The 23393-nt window shown below is 40.6% G+C and overlaps 1 protein-coding gene and 1 pseudogene across 1 annotated transcript; both read right to left on the bottom strand.

Annotated features, from left to right (window-relative positions):
• Nucleotides 1-1939: 1939 nt before the first annotated feature.
• Nucleotides 1940-3174, bottom strand: LOC146640182 (beta-1,3-galactosyltransferase 1-like). Its single transcript, XM_085351180.1, has 2 exons — nucleotides 3164-3174; nucleotides 1940-3092 (listed from the first exon to the last, which is right to left on the bottom strand). Exons 1-2 carry the CDS (start codon nucleotides 3172-3174, stop codon nucleotides 1940-1942), a joined length of 1164 nt encoding a protein of 387 aa, XP_085207306.1.
• Nucleotides 3175-19748: 16574 nt separating this feature from the next.
• Nucleotides 19749-20926, bottom strand: LOC146640181 (uncharacterized; annotated as a pseudogene).
• Between the last annotated feature and the right edge of the window lie 2467 nt (nucleotides 20927-23393).

Below are 23393 nucleotides of genomic sequence, written 5' to 3'. Positions count from 1 at the left end.
TAAAATTACCAAGCGCCTGGCAGTGAGAAGCAAAAACTTCCTTTTAACAGGAAGAAACCTCTGGTAGAACAGGCTCTGACAAAAGGTAAAGGGAGACCGAGACAGTACAAATACGGCAGATAAAATAAGTATTGAATGCACATGAAACAAGAGACCATCAATGCAGACAGGCAGGAAAGACACACAATGACAGATGGACTTCACACGGAAGACAAAAGACAAAGACGAGGAGAGCGTTGGCAAAAAAGGGAACTAACATAATCAACAAAGGAACCAAGGACCAAAATCTGGCTTCTCTAGCTGCTTATTTTAGGATTGTATTTAAACATAGATACTTGGTACTTACTGTTTTTATAATGTCTTTAAATGTTTTTAAAAACTAAACTCAAAGGCCTACAGACTGCCTCAATAATGTGTAATTGTTTTGTGTAATTTTAACTTTGTTTGTTCGTATGTATTTGTTTTGAAATGTGCTGCCTCTTGGCCAGGACTCCCTTGAAAAAGAGGTTTTTGATCTCAACGGGACATTCCTGGTTAAATAAAGGTTAAATAAAAAAAAATTTAAAAAATGTTTAAGATTTATATCTTAGATGTTTTTAGTAAATATAAGGATATATAAGGATTTACAAAATGCATGTAATAGATTAGATTAGATTAGATTAGATTAGATAGAACTTTATTAATCCCTCGGGTGGGTTCCTCTGGGAAATTCGATTTCCAAATGTCAAATATGTCAGTGTTGTTTGAGATTAATAAGATCTCATAAATTGCAAACATGTTAAATACCAGTTTAACAGATATAATAGTAGAAATTAGTATTCAAATTGCATAATTATGTTGGTTTAACATTAGGTAGCTAAGTGGTGTCAAATAAACGTGAGATGTGCATGTTTTTCATGCTAATACAACTGCTTTTTTTTCAGTGCAGTTCTACATGCAACATGAGGAAATTCATGTCTGAACTCATTTTCTCCACAGCAGAATGCCCAGCAAACGTCAACAGTTAATGCTTATTATAGTTTTCTTGTGATTTGTTGTGATCATGTGTTTTCATCTTCTTAGCTACAAATCATATCATATATTGACCTGTTACAAAATGTCCCTTTAATACAATGTGAAGCCACAAAGGTTGGTCTGTAACTCGATAACATGCTCAGGCTTCATAACATCGTACGAACAGATGTGACTGCCTGATCTGACAGAACTTGTAATTTATAAAGAGGGAGTCTCACAATTATGCACAAAGTCATACTTATATATATATATATATATATATATATATATATATATATATATATATATATATATATATATATATATATATATATATACACACACACACACACACACACACACACACACATATACACACACAGAGTCATCTTAAAAAACTTCCTATTAATGTTTAATAGTATTTTTCAATAACTTTAGTACTGTGATATTTTAAAATAAATCAGCAATATTGTGTTTATAACACATATACGATAATAATATAGATAATTGCAATGATTCACTTTACAAACTTTACACAGTGCAGGTTAGTGCTGAGTCTCTCCATGAGTATTTATAATGTAACTTATTTACCAAATAAGAGACAAAAGTCACATTAACTAAAGTCCATTAGACTGTAGAGTCTTTTTTTCCTACATTGATCCTGTTAACATCGACATTGTTATCATGGAAATATCAGTGTCTGCTTTTTCTTCTTTTTTTCTCTTTTGCTAGCTTCATGTTTTCAGTATTTTTTTTATCTATAGAAAACTTGTGCTGAGATGTCAGCTACACGGATGGTACAAATAATAAACTGTATTTCATGCATAAAACAGTGTGTAGTTATGGAGTGGCACAACATCGGTTAGGTTTTAATGACATTTAAGATGGGGGAAGTTAAAAAAGGAAGTATAAAATTTTCCAACATACAGCCTTTGTTTATGTTCTCTTAGATCAGCAGGGGCCTGGTTTTTTTTAAATCTTTCCAAATGTCCACACGGTTAGTGAATGGATGAGTTGTGGTGGCTACTATACGGGAGAAGTGACATCGGTTATATGCCAAAGGAAAAACATGGAAGTAATCACCGCTTGGGGGGTAAGTGGGAGAGATGCCCAGGTGGTGCATTAACATCCCTAAATACACATCCTCAATGTAAAGTGCTTTAACATGTCTGGATGCCTCAGTGAGCTTTTTAGGGAGGTCTAAAGACATAATGTAGCCCAGGCCCAGAGCATAGACAGGGTAGAAAGCTGGTGCATAAATGTCAGATGGTACGTACCACTTAGAGCTTGGATCTCTCACTACTGTACCCCATCCCGTCACAAGTCCAGTCATGTAGTTGGTTTTTTGAGCATTCAAGAGCATATTGACAAGATTGTGCACATTCAGAAACATGTCTGAGTCAATCTTCATGGCATAAGAAGCACCGGAGCAGTGCGCAGTCAGCCACTCCAGAATTACCATGGTCTTAATGGTGAGATTCTTGTAGCAGTCCACAAAGTTGCTCTGGATCAGGTCGTGATACTTGTTGCTCTCCTGAAGCATCTGCTGTTGGACCTGCTCTGCTCCTGGCCCCGTCTCTAGCCCCAGTAAAAAGAAGAGCGTCACCACTTTGCCCTGCACAACCCTGTCGTTCCCCCAGGTGCTGCGGATGATGTCACGGTCTCGCCTATTGTTTGGTGCTACGGGAACCATCAGAACCACAAAAGGTTTTTCCCGCTCACACTTTTGTGGCTCATTTATGATGAAGTGGTACTCATAAGGGTATTCGACTAAATATGGTCCAGGAGAAACATGAGGAGCGACCGCTGCAGTTTCTGTCTTCACTTCTGGTGCCGATGTCATATTATTAGTTCGAGGATGTGTTGATGAGCTGTCGTTAACCACAGAGTGGAGAGAGATTATTTTTTGTTTCTGCCGTTCTAAAATAGTCCACAAGTTTGACGACTGATTTTCCATCCACTTTTTGGGGTTCCAGTCTGGGGTTATTTCCCTTATGCTGTAAATAAAGAACACACCCCCAATTACCAGAATAATGGCGAAATACCGAGTCCTGGATATCCTAAACCAACTTCTGCTCTGATCATCCGCCATTTCCTGCCTAAGAGGAGAGAAAAGCCATTGAGATTATGCACATGAAAACAGAAAATAGCACTTAAGTAGCGTACAGACCTTTGTTTCATCTTCGTCTACAAATGTGGATTTTTTTCTTCTCCAGATAACAGGAGAAAAAAAGACGATGTAATTCCACTGACAAGTTCTTGTTGGCGCTTTAGGAATTTTGCTGTAAAGAGAAGACAAGGAATGAACTTATGACTTACTTTTCCCTGTAAGGGAGCCACACCTTTGTTTTCTCTGCCCCCTGTTTACTTTACCAATGAAAGGTTCCAACATTTCCAGAGGCTATGGAAACGCCTTTTCTACTGAAATTGGCCCACCAAACCAATTTTACACACCTCAGTTGTTTAGAGAAAATAGACATTTGCTGTACCTACAGTTTACAGACGATTTCTACACAACTCATATACTTGCACTCTGTTGCTTTAACAGACACACATAGTGTCTGATAAGAGGACAGCTGTAACCATGCATTTATCAAATGAGTGCATTGATAAAAAATAAAAAAAAAACCCACACTGAGCATACAGAATGATACCACGGAGAGTCACCGTGTGGTCAGCTGTGCTTAAATAGGTTTGTTGTTGTGTCACAGTAAACCCCACCCACTCTTACACACATTCGACCTTAAAAAGGCTCGTCCCACAGCTCTGTTACACACTGATAAAATCTCAGCAAGTCAATGATACCCAGGCAGGGTCAGGCAGGTTCATCTCCAATGCACTGTTGTACACAGGGCTGGATCAGAATCTGGATCCTTTTATACCCAAGCATCAGTCAGTCAGTTTTCTGTACACTTGACCTTGCTGCAGGCAACAACTATACTGTTCTCTTTAAAATGTTAATGTCAGTGTGTTGTAATGTGTCTGTTTTCTGAATGTGAACCATATAAGGCATTCAGTCTAAAGGTCAATCAATCAAACAAAATTGATGTCAAACGTTTGTGCTGCTTTTGTTTTAAAGATATTAATGAAAGATTAAAGGTCAAAAGGTCAACCAGCCACCGCCCCACATTAACAAAATTTCTGTCAGTCAACTGCTATGTTTGTGCTGGTTTATGATAAACTAGCTATTATTTTGGAGTTATTGTATTAAACTTGAGAGGCTTGACAGGTCCATGTATCCAGTTTGCCCACATTATTCTGATAGTTTTGTATTTTGCAAATAAAGTTTCTCCGACAGAATGCATAGTTTAGGTTAACTATTATAAGTTAACCTAGTTTTTTACTTTAACCCTTTAAAGCCCGGCGTGGTTTTTTTGTGAGTTTTTGAGACTTCTACATCATCAGTGTGACTTTTTTTTGCCCTCAACAAATGATTTAAATTAGATCACACATTTTTAATGACTAAATTGCAAAAATATGGCTTATGTAGCAAATGTGATACAGATATATATATAAATATATTAAAATTTGATATATTCTTATAGATTTTGTCTAAAGGTTCAACAAACACTCTATTATCAAAAAAATGAAAGATTTCTGGCAGTTATTTCATGTTTCAGGTTTCAAAGGGTTAAAGAGTGTGATTATGATAAAAAAAATATCCGAATTCTGGTTTATGTTTCACAACCTTTTCACGGTAAAGAAAGGGGCTGGTTGACCTTGGAAGACCTCTAGAAACTTTTATTAACATCTTAAAAACAAAGCAGCACAAATGACATTTTTGCTGCACAAACGTTTGACATCAATTTTGTTTGTTTTGAAGAAGGTGGGGGGGCAACTTCACTCGGGTGAGGCATAAATAGGAAACTAATGTGGAAGTGCAGCGGAGGAAGTAAAACGGTGTATGTGTGAAAGTGGGCATAAAAAGACTGTAACAAACCCACAGCAGACCCGGGTGCACGTTCATGCTTTGCAGCATCTCTTTATTAATGGTTGGTTGTTCACACACTGTTAGCTGCAGCTCTCTCTCGCTGCCAGCCACACACACTGACAACAACCCCCCCACTGCAGGACCCATGTTTAAGTCGGCAGGGCATGATTGTGGATGCTAGGGGTGTTCGATATAACGATATATATCGGATAATGATATAAAAACGTCTATCGTTTCATTTTACGCTATCGTTTGTTTTGTGGTGTCGCAAAATAAACTGTTTACGGCAATATTTTCTCATCATTTTGATGGTCACTGTAGTGGCTATATTAATTTATTAAAGTTCTCTATTTCTCTTATATTTAATATGACCATACTACAGATAGACAAGCTCTTGTTTTTATGCGTTGTCGTTAGCAACAACAACGGTAAAACCATCGCATGTCCGCTTGTTTATTTTCCACATAAACCTTTCACAATAAAGCTCAAGATCCTGTTTAAACTTTTCGTAATAAATGGAATCACATGAAAAAGTATGCAGAGTATTTATGGATGAGAAGCAAACAGGAGCAGTCAGGTGCTAAAAAATAAACCTTAGACTCAAACGTTAGAACAGGCTTTCCCCGCAGCACGCCGTGTAATAAATACTCACAAAGGAAACAGCAGCCGATATAACCTATGTCTAAAAATGTGTAAATTCATGCATCGGTTAAAACACTCGACTCCAGGTACACGACGCCCAGCTGGAAACACTTCAGCAACCCGAGATTCACAAAATTTATAGAAAATGTTACATTTTTGTGATTTATATCGTTATCAGATGATAGATGTTTTATATCGGGATATGAGATTTTGGTCATATCGCACAGCCCTAGTGGATGCCGTGCAGGTGCGTTCACCTTCCCTGCACGGCACCGCAAGCCACGCCCCGCTACAAAGACTTTCAAAGCTGAGCAGTACCTGAAAATAAACTTTTGTACTTTTTTTATAACACTGAGACTGAAATACAGAAGCAAGAATATGCAACACAGCTGCATAAAGAGAAGTACAGCAAGTCTAATGTAATCAAACCACTTCATAGTGGGTAAAAGGCAGCCATTCCTCAACTCTCTGTGAATGGTATTCATGGCCTTTGATCAGTGGGTTTTGGTCAGTGGTTGTTGATCAATGGTCATAAAAATTTGCATAATTAAGATTAAGGAACTGACCTCCCAGCCCATTGTTCCTTCAGTGGGCTGGTTTCAGTCATTATGCAAATGTACTGTTTATAAGATTGAAACCTGCAGTCAGCTGAGACTGAAGTGATTGGATGAGTGACGAAACGTTTCTCCCACAAAACGCTACTCCAGATGAACAGAATCAACTTTTGGAGATTTACTTTCCTGGATGATTGAGAATGCATCAAGACATATTTTCTCATCTAAATGTCCACTGAGCTGTGAACCAGGGGGCGGTAAGGCATCTTAACATTGGTTGCTAACCAGGAAGAAGAAGAAGAAACTGTGAGCCAGGAGGGAGGGGGTGAGTGAGTGATTCGTTCATGCTATGATTCAGCACAGGAAGGGAGGGGGTGAGTAACTGGATCGGCAGGCAGAGGCGGTTTCTCACAAGTTAAGTAGATTATTTTTTAAAGTGTTTTTTTTTTTTCCGAAGTCACAAAAGTATGAGTGATAACAATGTGATTGGTCACTTGCAATGTTGAACCTGGAACAACATTTATTATGATGATGTGGGAACAGCATGACACGAGGATATCAGCTTGTGCAGGAGTTTGTTGTAGGAGAAATGCAGACAGGCAGACAGAGGAGAGCTTAAGTTCGACAAGGTACCAAAGCAAATCATTCATACTGTTCAAATAATGTAAATATGCCGGTCTAAGGAGCTTGGAAAGAAAAGCGTCTGGACTTCTTTAAGTTACTTGAAGACATTTCACCTCTCATCCGAGAAGCTTCTTCAGTTCTAAGGTCAAATGGTGGAGAGTCCCAGATATAAACCTAGTGGGTGAATCCCCCCACAGAGGGACAAAAGGAACCCCTGATGATCCTCTAATCGCCTGAGCCAAGGTGTGAAACTGGGTGTGGGTCCCAATCAGCCAGAGTTTCAGGTGAGTTCATTGTGAAACCTGGCCCCACCTTATCATGCGAATTCCTGAGGTCAGATGGCCCAGGATGTGAGTGGGCGTTAAGGCGTCTGGGAAGGGAACTCAAAACTGGATTATAGATGGCAGAGAGTTGGTGTCGTAAACCCCCGCCTCTGTTCAAAGATGGTCGCTCACAGTGGACATAGATGGCTTCTTTCACTCCTCTTTCAAACCATCTGTCCTCTCTGTCCAAAATGTGAACATTGGCATCCTCGAAAGAGTGTCCTCATCAGGGGGTCCTTTTGTCCCTCTGTGGGGGAGACACTCCCACTAGGTTTATATCTGGGACTCTCCACCATTTGACCTTAGAACTGAAGAAGCTTCTCGGATGAGAGGTGAAACGTCTTCAAGCAACTTAAAGAAGTCCAGACGCTTTTCTTTGCAAGCTCCTTTGACTAAGATGACCTGGATGACTGAGAACCTTCACAGACATAAATATGCCGGTGTATCACGAAAGATATCAAACTGATCACTTGACCAGAGGCGGAGCCAGACATTTTATACAAATTATCTATGGAAAAGGAATACTTGAATAATATTGACCCTGAAAATGTCATTGATAGGTTCGCAAAACTCAAGCCTCGAAGATACAGTCTCATGTTACCACAATAAAGAGGTGTTGTCAGTGTAGTGCAGGGCCCTATTTAAGGAAGCCGGTTTAGAAAACTCAGAGTGAAAAACGATACTCAGGGTTGAGTAACCCCGAACTGTCCAACTCGGAGTATTCGGTTTCAGAAAGGCTGATAACAATTAGTTCAGTCAACGCGGAGTTGCTTTAACCCCAAGTTAAGCGCGCGCACGAGGATACATAAAGCCCTGATTAGTGGAGCACAGATTAAGCGAGTCACCATGGAGACGGAGGGAAAGAAGGCGCGGTCAATGTATCTTACAGCGCTTGAGGCCAAAATTCTGATGGCAGCATATGCCGATAACATGCAAATTCCGCGGGAAAAAAGTAACACAGCCTCAGCTGCAAAAGAAAGGGAGCATGCATGGCAAAACATAGCCGACAGAGTCAATGCGTGAGTGTTAATTTAAACATTGATCTAGGGATTTACACCCATTTAACACGTTATTTTATTATATTTTATTTTATTTTTTATTTTATACATTTGATTTTGTGATGTGATTTGAGCACAGGTGCAACCCAACAGGCCCCAAACGTTCCTGGCAGCAAGTAAAAATGAAATATAAAAATATAGTCCAAACAGGTAAGGTGTAATTGTATTATGAGCCATAGTGCTTGGTCTGTTTGTCCGATGTAAATCAATTGCAGTTAGAGGCTACATTAATTTAGAGAAAAAATTACCAGTAATCATCCCACAGATGTAATATTATCTACAGCTACTCTTAGTACCATTGATGTTAAGTTAGACTCTTTTTCTCCAATTGATCTTTCTGAGTTAACTTCAATAATTACTTCCTCCAAACCTTCAACGTGTCTTTTAGACCCCATTCCTACAAAACTGCTCAAAGAAGTCCTGCCATTAATTAATTCTTCGATCTTAAATATGATCAACCTATCTCTAATAATCGGCTATGTACCACAGGCCTTCAAGCTGGCTGTAGTTAAACCTTTACTCAAAAAGCCATCTCTAGACCCAGCAGTCTTAGCTAATTATAGGCCAATCTCCAACCTTCCTTTCATATCAAAAATCCTTGAAAGAGTAGTTGTCAAACAGCTAACAGATCATCTGCAGAGGAATGGTTTATTTGAAGAGTTTCAGTCAGGTTTCAGAGCTCATCACAGCACAGAAACAGCTTTAGTGAAGGTTACAAATGATCTTCTTATGGCCTCTGACAGTGGACTCATCTCTGTGCTTGTCCTGCTAGACCTCAGTGCAGCGTTCGATACTGTTGACCATAATATCCTATTAGAGCGATTAGAACATGCTGTAGGTATTACAGGTACTGCACTGCAGTGGTTTGTATCATATCTATCTAATAGACTCCAATTTGTGCATGTAAATGGAGAGTCCTCTTCACACTCTGAGGTTAATTATGGAGTTCCACAGGGTTCAGTGCTAGGACCAATTCTGTTTACATTATACATGCTTCCCTTAGGCAGCATCATTAGAAGACATAGCATACATTTTCACTGTTATGCCGATGACACCCAGCTCTATCTGTCCATGAAGCCAGATAGCACACACCAATTAGTTAGACTGCAGGAATGTCTTAAAGACATAAAGACCTGGATGGCCGCTAACTTTCTGCTTCTTAATTCAGATAAAACTGAGGTTATTGTACTCGGCCCTGAAAATCTTAGAAATATGGTATCTAACCAGATTCTTACTCTGGATGGCATTACCTTGGCCTCCAGTAACACTGTGAGGAACCTTGGAGTCATTTTTGACCAGGACATGTCCTTCAACGCACATATTAAACAAATATGTAAGACTGCTTTCTTCCATTTGCGCAACATCTCTAAAATTAGAAATATCCTGTCTCAGAGTGACGCTGAAAAACTAGTTCATGCATTTATTACTTCCAGGCTGGACTACTGTAACTCATTATTATCAGGATGTCCAAAAAACTCGCTGAAAAGCCTTCAACTAATCCAAAATGCTGCAGCAAGAGTCCTGACAGGGACTAGAAAGAGAGAGCATATTTCTCCTGTTTTGGCTTCCCTTCATTGGCTTCCTGTTAAATCCAGAATTGAATTCAAAATCCTGCTCCTCACATACAAGGTCTTAAATAATCAGGCCCCATCTTATCTTAATGACCTTGTAGTACCATATCACCCTATTAGAGCACTTCGCTCTCGCTCTGCAGGCCTACTTGTTGTTCCTAGAATATTTAAAAGTAGAATGGGAGGGAGAGCCTTCAGTTTTCAGGCCCCTCTTCTGTGGAACCAGCTTCCAGTTTGGATTCGGGAGACAGACACTATCTCTACTTTCAAGATTAGGCTTAAAACTTTCCTTTTTGCTAAAGCATATAGTTAGGGCTGGACCAGGTGATCCTGAATCCTCCCTTAGTTATGCTGCAATAGACTTAGGCTGCCGGGGGATTCCCATGATGCATTGAGTTTTTCCTTTCCAGTCACCTTTCTCACTCACTATGTATTAATAGACCTCTCTGCATTGAATCATATCTGTTATTAACCTCTGTCTCTCTTCCACAGCATGTCTTTATCCTGTCTTCCTTCTCTCACCCCAACCGGTCGCAGCAGATGGCCCCGCCCCTCCCTGAGCCTGGTTCTGCCGGAGGTTTCTTCCTGTTAAAAGGGAGTTTTTCCTTCCCACTGTCGCCAAAGTGCTTGCTCATAGGGGGTCATATGATTGTTGGGTTTTTCTCTGTATCTATGAAGCGCCTTGAGGCGACTTTTGTTGTGATTTGGCGCTATATAAATAAAATTGAATTGAATTGAATTAATTTCCCCTCTGTAAGCACTTATTGAAATTATCTGAGCACATTACAAGTACATATTTGTTTACTCTGTATGCTCAAATGTGACCCGTTATAGCCAACAGAAAAAAAGCGGAGGCCTGAAAAACAGGTGGGGGTCCTCCACCACCACCACTCACAGAGGCTGAGCAGTTGGCTTCCACATTTGTGATAATGTTGGCAGCATCACATATGATCTTCACAGTGCAGAGAACACAAATTAGCATCCATTACTATAATGAAATAATTTGTTAGTTTGAAATGCTACAGGGAGCTATGTACCTGTACATTAATGCTGTGGAAAGACTTCCTGTTCACATAGTCTCCTTCATTTACTGAAGGAGCAATGATTGGAATGTGAGTGCCATCTATACAGCCAATCACGCCTGGGAACCGTGGGAATAAATGTAAAATTTAAGTAGTAGTTCAAATATCACCACATCATGAATTAAGTTTCGTTCATCCTGATACCTGCAATTTTGTGGAATCCCTCTTTGATAAATCTTGTGGGTCTATGAACGGGGAACACCACAAACGAGTACAGGAGACGTTTCAGTGCAACTGTAACATTCCTGACTGCCTGACAGACGGTAGCCTTGGAAACGTGCTCAGCGTCACCAATATTATACAGAAAGTTCCCGTTTGCAAAAAACCGAAGTGCAATACAAATAATATGTACAGAACTGAGAGAATGTCCGCGATGTGTCACATGAGCAATATTAGGCCTGAGGATGTTATTCAAATAAATTATAGATTGTGCTGAAAAACGGTAACGTTCACACAGAAAATCATCAGGAAATGATAAAATGTCCGAACGCGCTCTAATCACTCTCTCCCGGCGGAGAGCTCTGCGGAGAATTTGGGCTTCAACATCTACTGGCTCTTCAAGGAAGGAGCACGCCATATCTGACACTTCCTACAGTCAGGTTTCCGACAAAGAGGCGGAGAAAGTTAGGGTTAGTTGAAGTAAACCTGCTAGGGGGCAGGTTAGCTTCACGGAGTGTGTCGTCATAGTAACTCACTCAGAATTAATCTGAACTCGCTTTGTGAAACCGAAAACCCAGAGTTTTCGTTAACTCAGGGTATACTTACTAGAGATGGCACGATACCACTTTTTTATGTCCAATACCGATATCATAAATTTGGATATCTGCCGATACCGATATGAATCCGATATAGTGTTTTTTAATCAACAAAACTGTTTTTTAAATATCTTGCTGCATTTTGTATAAGTTCATACTCAAGTTTAAAACAACAACTACACTAAAGCTATTCTGTTATACCTATATGCAAAAAAAAATATTTCATAGTTCAGCAATACTGATCAATCTAATAAACTTAAACCTACACCATCCTCCCTATTCTGGTATTTTAAAGAGTACTTAGCATAAATATTAAGCAACCTAACTAATAGGGTTCCAACTCCCAGCAACAACAAAAATAAATAAATAAAAAATAGGGAACCACCCCTCATGATGCTTAATCGACGTAATCAACCTTAATTTGATGCAGTGTGAAAAAATTGCACAGAAATCAATTATTTTTCAAGAAATATTAAATAGATTCAACATCTTTCTTCAACAAAATTGCAGACTGCACAGATGGTACCTTCCCAAAGGAAAAAGTACTATAGCTTACTAGGGTATATATATTAGACTTAATAGTCACTATATACAGTAATTGACTTCTATTCATTTTACATCAAATTAAAACTTTGGGTGTCAGATAATTATTTATTAAAAGCTAGACATTTTAAATGAGAATAAGAAAGAAAAGTATGTCTTTGTGCCCCCTTTTCCCTGTTAATGCCCTATCAGCCCCCCTGGCTAAACTTTGCTAGATCCGCCCCTGCACAGTTACCAGCGTCAGCTACGTAGAAAAAGATCCTGGAGTAGAAAGTAATATTAAATACATTCTAACAACAGCTTATCAAGCTTAAACGTGCTGCTGTTGTTCAGCCGCTGGTTTCCTCTTTCTGGTGCAAAGTGGGCCAAAAACAAACTAGAGACACGGACTCGCGACAGAAAAGCCGATCAGCTGATCGTTAAGCAGTTTCATGATTGAAGTAGCAGCAGGAGAGGCAGTCGCTTGTTAAGCGTAACGCAGGAATGCTTTACAAACATTCAGAGATGGACTTACACACTTGCTTTACTTCTCTCGGGATAACTTTGTCGGAGATGAAATGCCGGGTTGCTAGCGAAGCTCCAAATGCTATCCAGACCACCGACAGGTCCCGCATGCCACAGCCGCTCTATCACGTGATGCATACTACTCCGACGTGCTAACGTTCTGAGGTGAGTTACGGCGTGTTGCAAGTTTTGTGAGGTGCTTTCGTGATATTTAATGAATCGGATTACATTTTTTATTTTTCTCCGATATCCGATCCAGTAATTTAGGTCAGTATCGGACCGATACCGATACGTAATATCGGATCGGTCCATCTCTAATACTTACTCAGAGTTTGCACTAAACCGGCTTCCTGAAATAGGGCCCAGGTCTATGATGATTTTTAGTGCTACTATCATCTAGTTTTGATTCTGGTTCTGTTTTGGTTAAATCCTAAGTAGTCCTGATTTTGAACCATTGTAGTCCTGCTTTAATTCCGGATCAGTTCTGGGTCTCGTTGAATTGGGGTTTAGTCCGCGTGTCTTGATACAGCCCTGATTTTGTTCTGTCTTGCTGCTTAATTAAAAATCTAGTTTAAGGTGTCCTGAATATGTGATATATTTTTTTTTCTTATATGATGTCAATTCTTTTTTGAAAAAACTCAAAACAGAGCCTAATAAATCTTCAACTTCACAGCATGTTTTTAGTCATTTCTATTTTGCCCGCTTCACACCAGAAAGCGGAAACCAGCGGCTGAACAACAGCAGCACGTTTAAGCGTGATAAGCTGTTTGTCACGGCGAGTGAGCCGTGTGGAGAAATAAAGGAGGATCCAAACGCAGGCACTTGTAAAGGTGTGAGGGTGGTTTATTAAACACAAAATAACAATACTGGGAACAAACTGACTACAAAACACGAACCTGAACATGAATGAGAGCGAGCAGACGCGGTTGACGGTTGACAGCAGGGAAACACACAGACAACGCAGGGTGGATACACAGACAGACCAGCAACTACAAAGACAGAAGACACGACTTAAATACACACAGAGAAACACAGGGAGATTACACACAGGTCGTGGACACAGCTGGGAGTAATTAACGAGACGAGACAAGGGAGGCAAACTGAACACACTCACATGAGATGCAGACCTTCACAATAAAACAGGAAACAAGAGATCACTACACAAAGACGCAGACTCGACAGACAGACAGGCAGAAAATGACACATGGAACTGAACCCACACAAAACATGAGAACACAAATCCTAAACCACGAGTAAACAGAAACATGGAACTCTAATAATACGCAACTCAAACAATAGGCAACAATTCCTTAAACCTGAATAAACAGAACATAGAATTCAAATAGTAACTAACAAATCACAAATAATCAAGAAACACCAGACAACCCCAAAGCACTCCAAGATGCAAAATAAACCAAAACATAAGGAACTCAAAATGCTGGGTAGAACCGACCCAGAACCGTGACACTGTTGTTAGAATTTATTTAACATCCTAAGACCCGAACTCTTCCACGGCATGCATTTTTCATTTCTGTTTGATATTTGGACATATTGGGGCCCAATGAATGTAAAAACAGATTTTTAGATTTTTTTTTTTTTTACCTAATTTTTGTTTCTATGAAAATTGAGTGCCAGATATTTGTTTAAATTTTTGACAGAACAGTAGCAGCATAATGTCCTTGTAAGTGGATATCAGGCCCTTGTACAGCAAAATTCAGTATTTTGGTCTAAATAACTCAAAATGTGATTTCCACATATGTGGACGCCAGGTCCTAGGAGGTTAATATTACTTTGTACACCAGGATCCTTTTCTACGTAACTGACGGCTGGTAACTGTGCAGGGGCGGATCTAGCAAAGTTTAGCCAGGGGGGCCGATAGGGCATGAACAGGAAAAAGGGGCACAAAGACATACATTTCTTTCTTATTCTCATTTAAAATGTCTAGCTTTTATTAAATAATTATCTGAATCTTACACCCAAAGTTTTAATCTCATGTAAAAGGTATAGAAGTCCGTTACTGTATATAGTAACTGTTAAGTCTAATATACCCTAAGATAAGATAAGATAAGATAGAACTTTATTAATCCCTCGGGTGGGTTCCTCTGGGAAATTCGACTTCCAAAAAGCACAGCAACGACCGAAGTTACAGTTACAGAATTGTTATATATATATATATATATATATACACACACACACACACACATATATAAATACAGAGACAAATATAAATAAAATATACAAAGGGGATAAATAGAATAAATAGGAATAAAAAATAAAAATACAAGTGAATTGCACATTTCAAGTATTGAGTCTATTGCACTGTTGACTATTTACAAAAAGTATTGCACAAGGTATTGTACAGTGAGGTGAAGAGGCACTACAGCTTAGTTGTTCCTAGTAAGCTATAGTACTTTTTCCATCTGTGCAGTCTGTAATTTTGTTGAAGAAAGATGTTGAATCTATTTAATTATTCTTGAAAAATATTTTATTTCTGTGCATTTTTTTTCACACTGCATCAAATTAAAGTTGATTACGTCGATTAAGCATCATGAGGTGGAGGGTGGGGGGTGGTTCCCTATTTTTTATTTTTTTTTGCTGGGAGTTTGCAACCCTATTAGTTGGGTTGCTTAATATTAATAAAAACCAGAATAGGGAGGATGGTGTAGGTTTAAGTTTATTAGATTGATCAGTATTGTTGAACTATGAAATATTTTGGGTGCAGTGTATTTTTTACATACAGATATAACAGAATAGCTTTAGTGTTGTTGTTTATTTAAACTTGAGCATGAACTTATACAAAATGCAGCAATATATTAAAAAAACAGTTTTATTGATTAAAAAATACACTATATCAGATTCATATCGGTATCGGCAGATATCCAAATTTATGATATCGGTATCTGTATCAGACATGAAAAAAGTGGTATCGTGCCATCTCTAGTGGTGCCTGTGTAAACTGTAACTGTATTCAATAAAAAGGCTGCAAGGAAGGCTGTTTATTTGAAGTTGGCTAGGAAACAGGTGAGGCGCACTCAGCTCCAAGAGCCTGGTTCCGACCAGCCTCCCTTGCTAGCAAGTAAAATCGATCGATTGCTGTTCGTCTTGCTTCGTTAACGGGAATAAGTCTCTAAACCAGCGGGGCCTGTGGAAGCACAGTGGGGTTTAGTGGGGGGGTTTAAACTTGAGTATGAACTTACACAAAATGCAGCAATATATTAAAAAAACAGTTTTATTGATTAAAAACTACACTATATCGGATTCATATAGGTATCGGCAGATATCCAAATTTATGATATCGGTATCTGTATCGGACATAAAAAATGTCCATCTCTAGTACACACACACACACACACACATACACATAGACACACATAAGAATACGGACATAGTTTGAGCTGTGCAAGTTGGATATAATAATAAGAGAAAACCCTGCAGACAGAAGTAAGATACCTATTTAAAAGGTTTTTACTTTTCTTTCTTTGTAAATGTTATTTTAAATCAAGATCAACAAGATTTAAACCTTAAAGTCAGTTATGATTGTTAATTATGTGGCTACAACTAGCTTTATTTAGCGTTTCCTCTCCAGCTAACACAGTTAGTGTTCTTGTTATTTGCATGAAGTCTACCTGTTGTAAACACATGGAGATACAAACCCCATTCACTGTGTCACCTTAAGCAAAACAGAAAACAAATTTCAAATTTGTTGACTTTGTTCAGTTTCATTTGGAATATATACATTTTCTGAGGCAGGGTAATGTTTATCAGTGAAAGGCACACATTGGTGAACAGGTTGCAAAGTGCTTGTAAACAATACAAGGAAAAGTCTCGAAGTCCGTGTGAGAGTGGTCTGAGTGATGGGGCTTACTCAGATCGTGGCTCAGATTGGTGAGGTTGGTGGGCAGGGGTGGGATAGTGTTTATTCTGAATGGCCCAGAGGAAGAAGCTGTTTGTGAATCTGGAGGTGATTGACCTCCAGAAGGATGCCCTCAGGTCAGCGTCTGCGTAATGGTGGCACGCACAGATGCAGCAGCTTACAGCAGCTCTCCCTATTTGTGCTATTTTTGTCTATTTGTGTGTTTATCGTGTATTGTACGTTCGTCTACCTACACTACTGTACGTTACAGTTGTCTGGACATATTGGACATCGGTTCCCAAATGAACATGACCATCTCCTGAGACTTTCATCGCACACACAACATTCCGGACAAGATAGCGAGACCAACGGGATCTCCATGGATTGTTGTCGGGTCGAACAGGCGACGCGGATGGTGAAGAGAGAGGAAACAAAAGCGAGGCTGCAGGGCTGGACTACTGGCTAGGCTGAGGAAGCAGCTAGAGGAGGGCAATATCACCAAAAATATTTATTACGATATACATTTGAAAATTTGCGATTATATTGTCTAGTGACGACATAATTGACACGAGACAAAATACTTTACGACTCCACAACTTTATTAGTGCAAAAACGCATCATGTATTTTCACTTAAACAAGCAGCTGTTTATGTGCATTAAAGTTATATAAAAATTTAACAGTGCAAATGCAAATTCCTTGCTGACAGTTTAACCAAAAGGCATTTCCAGTGGAAACTGGCCGATAGCATAACCATGTATAATATCCACAAAACTTAAAAAGAGGTTATACACACACAATACGGTGATATTATGTTGAAGCACAGTACGTATCACTCCCCGAGGCTCCTGCCTACGATAGCCGTAATGCTCCGACAATCCATCAAGCGGTGCGGCTTCGTAGCTTAGCAAAGTTGTACTAAAACGTTTGACAGATTTTTGAGCGCCGTGTACATAAAATCGTTTCGAGGTCAGTAAACACAACCAGAATTCATACATAAAGCACACGGGATTATAAGGGGCACTGTCGACTTTCAGAAAAATCAAAGCATTGATTTTAAGTGTGCCGTATTTTCCAAAAAACACTACCAAAAATAGTGCTTTGTTGTGTATCTGACGGACGAAAGCTAAACCAGTTCCACACCACTAAAGTTGCAGCATTTTTACAAACCAGTTCTGGTTCATCCGTTTCATTCAACGATCCACTTTCGCTCTTCTCGTTCTGCGTCGCCACCATGTGCATATGTAAACAAAGGCACTGCGCATGCGCGTTTTACCCATATTCTATCGCGATATTTCATTTTCCTATCGTTGCCCAACATTACACCGGTATTACCGTGAACGGTATGATATAGCCCAGCCCTAGAAGCAGCCACTCAAACCCCCGCTGCCGAGCCTCTACTTACAAACACCAGCTCCATGGTACACAAGACAGACGATTTAGATATACAGCTACGATTAGATATGCAGCTCGTTATGTTTGGGACTGCTGCGTCCTTATCATCACAGAGACATGGCTACCCACACAAATCCCAGATGCCACGTTGCAGCTTGCAGGCCACATACTACACAGATGGGACAGGAATGGTGACTTCGGGAAGAATAGAGGAGGGAGGGCTATGCATCTACGAGAAGGTTGGTATAACAACACTCTCCTGACCTGGAGTTCATGATGGTGAGGTGCAGACACTTTTTCTTGCCCAGAGAGCTAAGTGCTGCAATAATCACGGCAGTCTACATAGCACCGGACGCTAACGTAAACACAGCTTTCCCTCTGCTGCTAAATGCCATCACTTTTCACCAGCGTGTCCACCCTAATGGCGTCCACATCATAGCAGGGGATTTTAATAAGGCAGACCGGAAGAGACTGCAGAGGGTGGTGAACACAGCACAAAGAATCATCGGCTGCCCCCTGCCCTCCTTGTCTGCCATCTACAACTCCCGTTGTCTCAGCACCGACCTGACCGAGTCCTTTTTCTCTTTCTTTGTTGTTATTGTGTTTCTTGTTCTTGTTTTTCTATTGTGGACTGTACTACTCCACAATGGACAATTTTGTTTTTTATCACATTTTTTACGGCATCTGTGTCCGGAGAGTGCGTGAAGGTCCGACCTCCCATTGTTTACAGCAGGGATCAGCTGTTAGCCCTCGGGGCCTTCGCTGTTCTGCCTACCGCCGAGTGAGCCAACATCCCCCACGAGGTGAAGAGGAAGAGAGGTGGCACTCGGGCTGGGATCGGGCGTTGCAGTAAGGTTAGGAGGTACCAGCCAGCGATTCCATCTGTTATTATGGGCAACGTGAGATCTCTCCCCAATAAAGTGGCTGAATTCGCAGCTCTAACCCGACATCAGAGGAGCTACAGGGAGTGCAGCGTGATGTGCTTCACAGAGTCGTGGCTAACTGCGCTATCTCCGGACTCACACATAAACATCGACGGTTTCCATTTGATCCGGGCCGACAGAACAACGGAGAGTAGTACGAAGAGAGGAGGGGGTCTGGCTGTGTTTGTGAATGATAGATGGTGTAACTCTGGGCATTTATCTATCAAAGAGACGCTATGCTGTAAGGACATTGAGCTGCTAGCAGTTAGCATGAGACCGTACTATCTACCGCGAGAGTTTACACACGTGATTATGATAGCTGTGTATGTCCCGCCCTCTGCTAACGCTGCAGCTGCCTGTGAGGTCCTGCGCACTGTAACCAGCAGACTCCAAACACAGCACCCTCAGGCCTTTGTCCTGATCTCTGGGGACTTTAATCACATCTCCTTGTCCTCCACTCTCCCCACCTTCACCCAGTACGTCACCTGCCACACCAGAGACAATAAAACATTGGACTTATTGTATGCCAACAGCAAGGAGGCATACAACTCATCACCTCTACCTCCCCTGGGGGGCTCAGATCACAACTAGGGATGGTATCGTTTAGGTTTTATCCGATACCGGTGTCAAACCGGTACTTTAGAACTGGTGCCGGTGCTTAAACGGTGCTCGAACCGGTGCTTAAAGAATGGAGAACACAAACTTTGTCCAAAAACCTCTTGTGTTTTTATTTTTAGCAGTCTCTTTATTTCTGCAACACGATAACCAAGTTAGCCTTTTCTGTTGATGCAACATACCTCCTTTGGTTGGAACCGGTGCTTTAACAATGGGAAACACAAACTTTATCCTAAAACCTCTCATGTTTAGCTGTTTTTTTTGTAAAAAGTTAACAACGTTAGCCTTTTCTGCAGCTATAGGGCATAGATGATATCACTCTTGGCTGGAATCAGTGCTTAAACAATGGAAAAAACACAAACTTTGTCCAAAAACCTCTCATGTTTAGCTGTTTTTTTGCAAAAAGATAATCATATTAGCCTTCTCTGGAGCGGCATCGCTCTTGGCTGATGGCATGCCCAGCACAAGAGAAAACTCTTTCAGAAGGCGTTGAGGCTGGGACACACAAGTATTTTTCTGATAGGGCAGATAATTTGGGGAGTGTGTCCCTCTTACTCCACCACCAGGCCACAGGGTCTTGTCCAGAGGGAATTCCTGGCAGTGCTTTGTATATTTCAAGCTCCTTCTGTACCTGCTCTGTGATCGAGGGGACTCTACCTGCTTGAGAAGCAGCCTGTTGAAACTCTGCCCTGTTTCTGGACCTTTCTTAGCTGAAAAACGAAAAAAGAAGTGTGAGGTTTGCAAAATAAATAAAGATCAATTTTAGAATGTAGTGGTAGTGGTTGTGTTAGAAAAACTCTGAAATTACATATTTTTCTGGCTTGTCCATGTCTGCATCATCCACCTCGCTGTGTGCTTTGGGGTCCTCGGTGGGAGGCTATGGACACACAGATAGTAAAAGAGCATTCCTTCAACATAGAAACTACGTCATGATGCAAAAGGACAAGATTGTACACATGCAGTGAAAATACTGTGCAACTGCTGCTGTGGCATTTGCAACTGCTGCTTTCTCCAACCTGTCCCAGATGTCAGTAGCTGCCTCACCATCTAGCCTGCCTTTAAAACGTGGGTCCATCATCGTGGCCTCCTTCAGAAATTTCTGAAGGTTTTCATCCTTTAAGTAAAACAAGATATAACATAGGAGCTGATACTGAAAAAGGTAACCCTATTTTTCATGCGCATTGATATTGTCTGCAAATACCTGATATCTGTTCTGCAGAATACCCCAGACTTTCTCTTTTATTGAAGAGGTGAAAACACTGTCTTCATCACATCGTCTGAAATGTGCCTCCAGCTTGGCCAGGATGGGGATGATTTGGCTGCATGTGGGAGACTTGTCACTTGGCACACACATGGTTGACGTGTACAGGACTTTCATGCACTTAATAAACTTCTCTGCCTTGAAAAATATTCACAATGTTAAAGGTAACTGACGTAATTTAGCTCTTACAAGTGATGCTGATGTCATTCACTCACTTGTCCTTCTCCATAGGCTTCCTCAGCCGGTGATCCAGAGCAGCTGCCTGGATTGCATCAAACTGCTCCATAAATCTCTCCACCATCAAGAAGAGAGAATTCCAGCGTGTCATAACTTCAAGAATGATATTATGCTCTGGCAAATCTAAAGCACAGATAGACACAAACATATTTTAAATTACTAAAAAAAGGTCATATGAATAACAATACATCTTGATATGTAACTGCATGTGCTACTTACTCGGGATTGTGTGGCAGCAATTATTTTCCCTCCCAACTGGACCTGTTTGTGACTCATAAACTGCTTCAGTGCTGAGCACATTCTGCTTCATTTTGCCTTTGTAGATGTAGTGAACAGTGACTGTGAGGAAATGGTCCTGAGCAACACTGGTCCATCCATCACAGGTGATAGCGACCTTGTGCCAAATTCTGGATGAGGTTGCTTTTCTCCACGGAATACCAAGCAGGTATAAGTGTGTTGGATAGATCATCCCTGGATGGGGGCTGATACCTGGGATTAAGGGCAGTGGACATCTCCCTGAATTAAAAAAATAAAAATTAAATTTATAAAAAGAAAGTGTTTTTGACTTGAAATTTAATTCTTTTTTCCACATAAAATAAATAAAACATATAACCCATCTCCCTGAATAAACAGAAAATACATTTGAATTTGAATTAGATTTTTTTCTTCCAGATAAAAAAGAAAAAGTAAAAACACATAGCTCACACTTTATTCAAATATAGTTTACCTATAAACACCTACATCAGTCTGCCCCAGGGCAGCTGTGGCTACAACTGTAGCTTGCCTCCACCAGTGTGTGAATGTGTGTGTGAATGGGTGGATGACTGGGTGTGTAAAGCGCTTTGGGGTCCCTAGGGGGGCTAGTAAAAGCGCTATACAAATACAGGCCATTTACCATTTACTTACAGTGGGGCAAAAAAGTATTTAGTCAGCCACCGATTGTGCAAGTTCCCCCACTTAAAATGATGACAGAGGTCAGTAATTTGCACCAGAGGTACACTTCAACTGTGAGAGACAGAATGTGAAAAAAAATCCATGAATCCACATGGTAGGATTTGTAAAGAATTTATTTGTAAATCAGGGTGGAAAATAAGTATTTGGTCAATAACAAAAATACAACTCAATACTTTGTAACATAACCTTTGTTGGCAATAACAGAGGTCAAACGTTTACTATAGGTCTTTACCAGGTTTGCACACACAGTAGCTGGTATTTTGGCCCATTCCTCCATGCAGATCTTCTCGAGAGCAGTGATGTTTTGGGGCTGTCGCCGAGCAACACGGACTTTCAACTCCCGCCACAGATTTTCTATGGGGTTGAGGTCTGGAGGCTGGCTAGGCCACTCCAGGACTTTCAAATGCTTCTTACGGAGCCACTCCTTTGTTGCCCGGGCGGTGTGTTTTGGATCATTGTCATGTTGGAAGACCCAGCCTCGTTTCATCTTCAAAGTTCTCACTGATGGAAGGAGGTTTTGGCTCAAAATCTCACGATACATGGCCCCATTCATTCTGTCCTTAACACGGATCAGTCGTCCTGTCCCCTTGGCAGAAAAACAGCCCCATAGCATGATGTTTCCACCCCCATGCTTCACAGTAGGTATGGTGTTCTTGGGATGCAACTCAGTATTCTTCTTCCTCCAAACACGACGAGTTGAGTTTATACCAAAAAGTTCTACTTTGGTTTCATCTGACCACATGACATTCTCCCAATCCTCTGCTGTATCATCCATGTGCTCTCTGGCAAACTTCAGACGGGCCTGGACATGCACTGGCTTCAGCAGCGGAACACGTCTGGCACTGCGGGATTTGATTCCCTGCCGTTGTAGTGTGTTACTGATGGTGACCTTTGTTACTTTGGTCCCAGCTCTCTGCAGGTCATTCACCAGGTCCCCCCGTGTGGTTCTGGGATCTTTGCTCACCGTTCTCATGATCATTTTGACCCCACGGGATGAGATCTTGCGTGGAGCCCCAGATCGAGGGAGATTATCAGTGGTCTTGTATGTCTTCATTTTCTGATGATTGCTCCCACAGTTGATTTTTTCACACCAAGCTGCTTGCCTATTGTAGATTCACTCTTCCCAGTCTGGTGCAGGTCTACAATACTTTTCCTGGTGTCCTTCGAAAGCTCTTTGGTCTTGGCCATGGCGGAGTTTGGAGTCTGACTGTTTGAGGCTGTGGACAGGTGTCTTTTATACAGATGATGAGTTCAAACAGGTGCCATTCATACAGGTAACGAGTGGGGGACAGAAAAGCTTCTTACAGAAGACGTTACAGGTCTGTGAGAGCCAGAGATTTTCCTTGTTTGAGGTGACCAAATACTTATTTTCCACCCTAATTTACGAATAAATTCTTTACAAATCCTACCATGTGAATTCATGGATTTTTTTTTCACATTCTGTCTCTCACAGTTGAAGTGTACCTCTGGTGCAAATTACTGACCTCTGTCATCATTTTAGGTGGGGGAACTTGCACAATCGGTGGCTGACTAAATACTTTTTTTGCCCCACTGTACATATTTACACCAATAATTTA

Source organism: Diplotaxodon limnothrissa, linkage group LG1, assembly GCF_057381915.1.
Source record: "Diplotaxodon limnothrissa isolate DT_005_m linkage group LG1, D_limnothrissa_male_GT1.1, whole genome shotgun sequence".
Lineage (NCBI taxonomy): Eukaryota > Metazoa > Chordata > Actinopteri > Cichliformes > Cichlidae > Diplotaxodon > Diplotaxodon limnothrissa.
Note: the sequence above shows the minus strand (reverse complement) of the source record. Positions and strands in the feature narration are given on the sequence as shown.